Source organism: Pecten maximus, chromosome 6 (assembly GCF_902652985.1).
Source record: "Pecten maximus chromosome 6, xPecMax1.1, whole genome shotgun sequence".
Classification (NCBI taxonomy): Eukaryota; Metazoa; Mollusca; class Bivalvia; order Pectinida; family Pectinidae; genus Pecten; species Pecten maximus.
This window is the reverse complement of record NC_047020.1, coordinates 35,886,072-35,895,193: the sequence shown is the minus strand read 5'-3', so window position 1 is coordinate 35,895,193 and position 9,122 is coordinate 35,886,072. Positions and strand designations below refer to the sequence as shown.

The 9,122-nt window shown below is 34.2% G+C and overlaps 1 protein-coding gene across 1 annotated transcript; it reads right to left on the bottom strand.

The window, feature by feature from the left end:
- Positions 1–223: 223 nt before the first annotated feature.
- LOC117329661 (nucleoside diphosphate-linked moiety X motif 6-like) lies at positions 224–8,834 on the bottom strand. The gene is made up of 7 exons (XM_033887698.1): positions 8,773–8,834; positions 6,960–7,153; positions 5,514–5,720; positions 4,758–4,816; positions 4,534–4,585; positions 3,122–3,169; positions 224–2,318 (listed from the first exon to the last, which is right to left on the bottom strand). Exons 2-7 carry the CDS (start codon positions 7,144–7,146, stop codon positions 1,993–1,995), a joined length of 879 nt encoding a protein of 292 aa, XP_033743589.1. The 5' UTR covers positions 7,147–7,153; positions 8,773–8,834; the 3' UTR covers positions 224–1,992.
- Between the last annotated feature and the right edge of the window lie 288 nt (positions 8,835–9,122).

Below are 9,122 nucleotides of genomic sequence, written 5' to 3'. Positions count from 1 at the left end.
TCAGCCTGATACCGTTAGGTCACAAAGGTGATGTTTTATGAAACTTTCCCATATTCATTCATAAAGAAGTATACAGTATATATATATGCATGTATACATAGAAATATATTTTTGCATGCAATACTCTCAAAAACCATCACAAAGTGCTGGATAGAGTTTGGATAGAGTTTGGAAGAAAATTGCGGCTTGCAAGTTTAATTTACAAATGTATGAAGACATTGCAGTACTGAATATTTGTTTTATTCCGTGTGGCAACATTTCAATATATTTTTAAATATCAACAGTATGTCAGAATCGTTCTGTATAGCATATATATATATTGACATATGTGCAAATAACTGTTAATATCAAAAATATTTGCTCAATACAAGGTTAACACTAAATTCCCAAAGATAGTACTGATATTTCAAAAGGATATCAATTTTAATGAATCTAACACGTTAAAGCATAGTTTCATTTTAAGTAACCAACACAACAGATTTCAGACGGATCTTATCAACTACATCATAGTTCATAGGGGTCACATGGATAGAGGAGAGACAAGTCATCACTTGACCCCTGACCTAATTGACTACGGGTAAAACCTTGATCTAAGATCAAAGCTCCTTGACTACAAACTTGAACCATGATCAAACTTGCTTGACAACAGCCTTGATCAAAGACTAAAGCTCACTGAATGTAACCTTGATCTAACACCAAAGCTGCTTAACAACAACCTTGACCCATAAACAAAGCTCTTTGGCCACACACTTCAACCATAACAAAGCTCTATGGCCAGAAACTTGACCAATGACTAAATATCCTAGACTACAAATTTTGACCGATGACACCTATGATCATTTTTTGACAGCTATAACAATAACCAAAGTTCCCCTGACTACAATCTTGACCTATGATCAAAGCTCCTCGACTACACATTTTCCTATTTCCAAATATCCTTGACCACAAACTGGACCTATAACTCAATCGGCTTGACTACAGACTTGACCTATGTCCAAGGCTCCTCGACTACAACAGAACAAACAACAAAACAATTGGTGTACATAAAAACATTCACAGTGATTGCTGAATGTGAGCGAATGAGATACAACTCTAACATAATTGTTTGGATGTATATTGTTGAGCACAACATACTTTTGTAAGGGTTTTATACTCCAAACATCAGCTAAGTTAATATGAAGGCCAATAATGACAGGGCCAAGAATGGAATTTTTTGTAGTGCTATCACAATGAAATACCACACTTGGAGACAGCAGCATGACACCCCATTAAGTCACAGTATACTGATGACAGACTGGCCAGTCCCTTAAGTTTGGCTTCTGGCTAGTTTGATGTCAATTTCGTTGTATCATTACATGTAGGTGATTATTCACTGCTGTCTATCATAAACATCTCATTATTTTAATTTTAATGAACGATGGCTTAAATGTGTTTTTTTTATACATTAGTAATTTTGCTCTTGTTTAGAACATTGGATTATTCAGTCCATCTTTATTTTGAAAAACGGATAGCCTATTGATAGCAATTTCCACTTACTTTCATAGCATATATCTTATATAAAAAAAACATTTAAGTCTCAAGGACAAAGGAATAATATTTGAAAATGAAAATAGAAACTTTTTTTTTTTTTAATTAAGGAATATTTTCATCAAACTAATAAAAGCTTTGAAAATATTATTAGCAGCAAAATAATCAAGAATTATCAAATTATAATCACTGATATTATCAAATTGTGAGGTAAAAACTTAATATCACAGCAACTTGGAGCACCATAATTTCCTCAAAATACATGTATAATCAGACACTCATTTCCTAAGGTTTTTTTCCCCCCGACATATCACACATGAAAATCAGTTAAGTGTCAATTTCTGAATCAATGAATAAGATTTAATTACCCAATAATACAAATCACAGCTATACAATTGATCAATAAGTGAAAATCAACACATGAACAAAATACAAATTAATTCTTAAGAAAATAAACAGTTACAGTTATATGTGAAAGGGCCTATGGTATAATTTGTACCTAAGGCCCCTATATATAGATTCCATATCTTCAGCGTACAGATCTACATTGTGGAAACCCTCCTTGAGTCCGTACAACGCTAGGTCGAGGATACGTCTTGTGATTGGTGCCACTGATTTGGAACCCTCGTGTAGCTCCTGAATATTCATCCACTGACATGCACTTATTTCTTCGTTACAAGGGTTGATGTCGTATGACAGTGGCCTCATGCGACAGACAAAGAAAAAGTCTGAGCGGCCAAAGGCACCAGGTTGGTTGTGTTGCTGTCGAACTGACATCACAGACTGAAACTCTGTAAGAATTACGGTTGGGTCAATATAATGCATATTTGACTATATACATTTGTATAAAGCTTGGTTATTATTTATTTTTTTCAATTTTGAAATTCCAGTAGAATATAATTAAATCTTAATGGAGTACTACAGAAATAAAGAAATTCAATGTATGGTGGATTAAGTTACTTCTTTCAGTTTTTCTTTTTGACAAAACTAGAGTCTTCCCACTTGGTAGAAATTTTACTTGAAATAGATCTAAGAGCATTAATTTCCATAAACAATTAATTATGAAGTCCGAAAACAAAACTTTACAAAATCATTTAACTTCCTAAGATATATTTTAAAGCCTACGTGTTTCAAAATATTTATCGAAACAATAAATAAAGAATATTTATGAATCTATATTTAAGAAATCATGCGTCATGGAAAATATTATTACATTTTCCTTGGAAATATCAATATCACATAAAATCCTGATCTATTGAATGGTATATACGGTAATCCTCTGGTTAGTTCGAACAAAATTAAATAAATATTGACGAACCAGTTCGAATTATTCGAAATTATGCTTCAGAAAATAAGCGCAAGTTCGAACTATTCGAGTCAATATCGACGAAAATCTCGGCAGAGTGAAATCATTACGTTCTTCATTTGACAAGTTCGAACTATCCGAAATGGTGTCAGTTATAAACAGCCAGAGTTCGAACTATTACTAGCTAAAACATTATTGTTTTTCTAGAAAAAAATGTGTGTTCGAACTATCCGCGTGTTCGAATTAATCGGAGGTTTACCGTACATGTACCTTCATTATCTTTAATACCTGTTTTTACTCCTGTCTCTTCAAAAACCTCTCTAACGGCTGTGTCACCTGAAAAAGGAAGGTTAACATTTTACAAACTGTTGGAATTAACAGTAACCTCAAACACATAGCAGAAGCTATAGGAAGCCTATAAATATACTGGGTGGAAAAAACATTTTTTCTTCATTTGCATATCTTTATGTAGTGAAAATAATCTAGTCTTTGGTTAAAACACTGACAATTACATTTAGCAGTTCAATGAGGCGAGGAACTTTTTATACAATGTATTATTCACATTTAAGCACACATATCCAATTTTCCTGATTAGCATTGTGTTTTTGCTGTCAGAGCAGTATGAAATATTTGTGTACATTATAAAATCAAAAGGAAATAATAAACCTGAAAAATCAATAAAGTCGTGATCCAAGCAGAAATTACAAGTGTGCAGGTTTAATACTATTGAATTCCTAATATTAATTACTAAAATGTATGATCCAGCAAGTCTTTGGTTCATTTTCCCCAATTTTGGGCCCCATTTCATCAGCATTCACATTGAAAACAACGAATTAGGTACTTATTATAATATTGTGTTAAATGTGCTATATGTATAGGTCAAATTTAAAATTCTCATCAATTCTGCTTGTCCAAACGGACCACAGGAAAGATATTTTGATGCTGACAATAATTTTGTAAGAGTCCTTATAAAATTTCTTAAAATGTATAAAACCGTCAAAACTTGTGTGGAATATCCCCTTATCACTCGCAGATCAATAGTTTAATTTAGCCTACAGAGAAATTTAATATCAATAAAATCTACAGAAAAATTTAATATTAATAAGATCTCAAACTCGAGAAAATATTTCATCAGCAGTAAATGCAGGCATTGTGCAATCAACCTCAATGTAATGCTTATTTCCATGGTTAAAGGGAGACAATCCCTGCATTTTAATGTTAACTGCAAGTTATACCAACTTTTCTTCATCACTCTTATAGACCTGTATAGAAATGTGCGAGGGTTCTTACAGTGGGAGGAAAACGGAGTACCAGGAGAAAATCTGATTGGTTGGGCAGGTTACCCCATATATCTGATCATGTCCGATCTTGGAATCAAACTCCGGCCGCCAAGGTGAAGGGCAACTGTGTTACTACTCATCAGCCACCCAACAAACCAGGGGGCCGCGGTGGCCTAGTGGTTAAGGTGTACTGACACTTTATCACTAGCCCTCCACCACAGGGTTGCGAGTTCGAAACCTACGTGGGACAGTCGCCAGGTACTGACCGTTGGCCGGTGGTTTTTCTCTGGTTACTTCGGCTTTCCTCCACCTCCAAAACCTGGCACGTCCTTAAATGACCCTGGATGTTAATAGGACGTTAAACAAAAACAAACCAAAAACAAACCAAACCCAACAAACCCATTTTTTTTTTTAGCTTACCAATATCTTCTCCTAAATCTGACAGTCCTCCCGCGAACTTCCAATATGAAAACTGCAACAGGAATAACATACATGTATCACTTTTTTTATTTTGTTTGAAAAATTATTGGTCAACACATCCAACCGTAAAATATTTTCCACTGAGAACAAATTTGTCCTTTATTTACTTTTAAGGTGTAACATATTGAGCAGGAAGATTAAAATTAGTATATAAATCAACTCACTTTACTCTTTCGATCCTTCACCACCAACACCGACTGTGTATCTTCCCGAAATACAAATCCTGAAATAAGAATGAAAACATTACCAATACTTCACGTCCCCCACATTAAGGATAAATACGGAAGAAACTTTCGTACAATATGACAACTTTATAGCATACATGATTGGATTGGTATGTTGATCTTTGTGGAAATTTTGTAACAGGCAACAGACATTTAAAGACATGCAAATTTTGAATCGTTGCATTACACCATAATTTAAAGTTGACAACGAATAAACACCTTGTATCTCTATTCAACACAGTACAACTATTACAGGAAATTCAATTCTTTATCTTCGGATTAACAACACAAAGTGCATATATGATACAGTGTGCTAATAATTAAGATAGTATCACATATAGTATCACAAATGACGAAGGAAGACAATTTGATGACTTGTGCCTGACTGGGCCTCAAACTCAAGATGTAATGGCACCTATAGCTCAATAATTGCCTAACCAGAGATACCTGCAGCTTATACCACTGCCTCACATCCATGTTACAAGTTCACATACCCACTATATTTGTGTTACTGTTCCATGTTCTATGTCTATATGTGATCGTTTGTAATTTACCTGTGTCTTGATAACGGGGCAGATTGCCTCGAAAATTTGACAATTTACTTGTCTGTGCTGTCGTTATTACTGCTTGACAATTATATATATAAATTGAAATATATTTTTTCATGTAAACTATGGTATGATTTATATACTGTACCTGCAACTCCAACTTGATGAGTAGCAAAGCGGGGAGTTTTGTCTTCGCCATTTTCTTTCATCCAGAGTTTCAGCAGGCAGTTGTTTTCTTCAGCATGATGGAATTGAAAGCCGAGTTTGGCAGCAATTGGTATAAATCTTCCATATTGTATGGGTATTTTTAACCATGCTGCATTAATTTCTTTTGATCGCCATACCTGAAGAGAGTCTGAAACAAAATCACACTTTAAAGTGAAATCTTCTCGAGAATCAAACCAGACCTGTTTGTTTGTATTTTTTTTCAAGGAAGTGATTTTCATTACTTTAATTTTTTTACCTACATGTAATTAAAGAAAATAACATGGATATCATCGAAATACTGCAAAATGAAATTTACAAATTACCCTGTGTATATATATTGTCAACTGTACGTGTATAGTCATACTCAGCATTGATTATTGAACCAGAAGTCTGTGGCTTGAAATAACCCTTTATAGTCCATGTAACATTTCTGAATTTATTTTCATATTAATTTCTACATGTTAATTAACATTTAGTGTCTAAAAAATGCATCTAATTTGCAATACAATGGTCATCAAATTAGGAAATGTTGAAGTTCAAAATATGAGATATATATATAATACAAAAGATATTGTACACCAATATACTGATATAACTTGTGACATAGCAATTAAACACATTGATATTCAAACTTTCTCAATATCGATATTTCAAGACATACATGTACATAAATTAAAGCTCTAAGTACTGAATGACAAGCCAATATGAAAAGAAACTCAGAAAAGTGACACCCCACCAAAAAAAATGGTAAACATTTGTTTTCTTTTGGCAAGTTGTCGAAAAGTGTTTTCTTGATTCTGACGAACTTGTACTTTCAACACAAAAACACTTTAATGTAACCTGGAGAGGTAAAGCGTGGTTGAAATATGTTTGTGAGTTAGGCACAGCTACGATCACGCCTTTGAAGCTTTGGTATTATTTAATATGCTCAGGCATTGTGGTTACCTGCAAGTGGACAACTGATTCAAATAACTATTAAAAAAGGCATCACAGTTTGTATGCGTTTTTTTAAACTACAATGTCAGACAACACCAGAGAATGGACCTGTTGATTTCACATTTTTGATATTTAGATAACATTAAAAGCCCTCGATCAATTCCCCAATACTCCAATTGCAGCAGTTTTTTTTTTTATATTTTTATATAAATACTTGCATATATATATCAGATATATATATGAAATTGTACAATATGAATATAGTCATGCATAGGCCATTGTCAATGTCATGGGTTGAAATTGAATGACAAGATTTTTCTTTTTGTAACAAAACAGTGTATTCGCTATAAATATTGAATCTTAATTGATTTTCAAAATGTTGTTATTCATATAAATCATTTTTTCAATATATATCCGGCCCTAGATTTTAGCTAAGCATTGAGAAACATACTGTGTAATAAACTATGAAATTCTTCATCTGGTAACGACACAGACACCTGCTTCACGTCCACTGTGATTCCGTTAAATCTGTCCGTCTCTCCTATCATGTGCGAGGTGAGAAAACGTACAGGAGGATGCCGTAGCTTCCAACATCTCTGGCAGATTGCTCGACCCCACAGCATAGTTAGCCCAGGCATATCAGATCTGTAATGACAAAAGGCAGTTTTTCGGTGCTCAGGTACATTTGCGAATAACTTTTATATTTGTATGTAAAACAGTTTTTCATACAGTTTTGAGGATTTTGAGTAGATATATCCTTTCAGAAGTGCCGTGTACTTTTTCATTACCGATCTAGATCTTTTACCCCCAACTATCATTAGACATCAGAGCAACATAGCAATGTAGATGTTACTAGATGTATACTGCAATATATGTATGTAGCAGAACTGGACTGGGTAGAACATCGGTGACCAGGTACGTACGGTAGCTCAGTGGTAGAGTGTCCGTCTAGAGTTCAGAGGGTCCGGGGTTTGAACCCTGGTCGGACTGCTACATTTTCTCCTCTCCTGTTACATGTATATATGTACCTATTCCAGGTTACGCCTGATAATTTTTGCAATTATATAAAAATATGATTAACAGAATTGTAACCGACTTAGCCGGAGTTTCCTCTGGCCCTGACACCATGTCTGGTGTCAGGGCCAGAGGAAAATTGGGCTATAACCCACCCTTAGGGTGTAAAAGAGAAATCTCGATCCTGAAGGGCGATATCCTTAATATACAATCAATGTACATGAAATATGCGTTTGAAAGGAATACGTATATATATATTTCGGTCTAATATAATGGTACATAAACACTTTTAACCATAGTAACAGTATAGATAGTATACACTTTAAAAAAATTGTGTTTGAAACCAATCAATTATATTGAGTCTGATTCTACCTTGGAGTCATAGTTCAATGGCTGCATAATCTAGTTTTCACTTTAATCACAGGGCCACATAAGTACTATCGGTGACGTGTTATTGATGAGTCCGAGGCCAGTGAGGGTAAACAACATTTCAAGTTTTAATGTCAATTAAAATGATACCATAGTGACGTGACCCTTTGATTTAATATATTTAACTTAGTAAACACAAAACACAAGCCGGAACATATGATATCTCATATTATCTGCACTGAATTCTGAAAAATCTGCAAGGTTGCCTACAGTACCAGCTGGAGTTATGCCCCTTAACACGTTGTTTTTAATAAACATTCAAGGTACGATTGCAAACTCTCGAGATATTCATATGTGAAAATGGTTGTATTTCACATGTTCTCAACTATATTTTCAAAACATAGGGATGTGTTTAGTGGTGTTTTCGAGGATTTTCTTGCCTTTTGGGGGTATTTTGGGGTAAAACGTCGTGTCAGAGAAAATTGTGCGGCCCAACCACAGGTACTTGTGGACATGATTATGATATTTCTAATTCAAATGTTTCATTATAGACGAGTAAATTATTGTATTAGGCCTACAATCGCATGCTTAATTTGAAAAAGAAATCGTACCTCGGCCTTATAAGTAGGCCTAATACAATAATTTACTCGTCTATAATGAAACATTTGAATTAGAAATATCATAATCATGTCCACAAGTACCTGAGGCTGTGGGCCCAACCGGTGAACAGGCCAAGATAGAGCTGTGGCCGAGACGATATCACCCGGTGCTCAGAATTAAACGATTTTCTCATATTATATAATAGCATACCTAACTGTTAAACACAAGGTATAACATATAACAACTGAAACAAATGTTCTTAACTACTAAACTAAGCCTACCTGATGGCATACACATTTATGTAAGTAATGTCAAGTCGTTATTAGGAGATTTCCACAGAAGAACGATAACTCTTGTCTAACATAAAAGAAGGTTACATACTACCAATCTCTCCGATTGCACGGTTTTGATTGTTTGACCACCGAGGACTCCGACCTCATTCTAATATTTGATTTTGATTTGCATATAATTGACTTCGAAACTACTAACATAAACTTAATTTATAAAACAAATTAACTGTACTCATAGGAAATTCGGAGCTTTGTAGAATAAAATACGGTTGAAAAGTTTGTAGAGATTGTATACATGTACATTTTGTATATATACATTCATTCAGGAAACATGCGAACGT

Bases quoted from the DNA above. Each gene is read 5' to 3' on its own strand.
- LOC117329661 (XM_033887698.1), bottom strand. From the start codon at position 7,146: ATGCCTGGGCTAACTATGCTGTGGGGTCGAGCAATCTGCCAGAGATGT. The intron at 4,817-5,513 runs GTACAGTATATA...TTCTTATTTCAG, and splicing joins TCATCAAGTTGGAGTTGCAG to GATTTGTATTTCGGGAAGAT. The intron at 2,319-3,121 runs GTATTAAAGATA...TAATTCTTACAG, and splicing joins AGAGACAGGAGTAAAAACAG to AGTTTCAGTCTGTGATGTCA.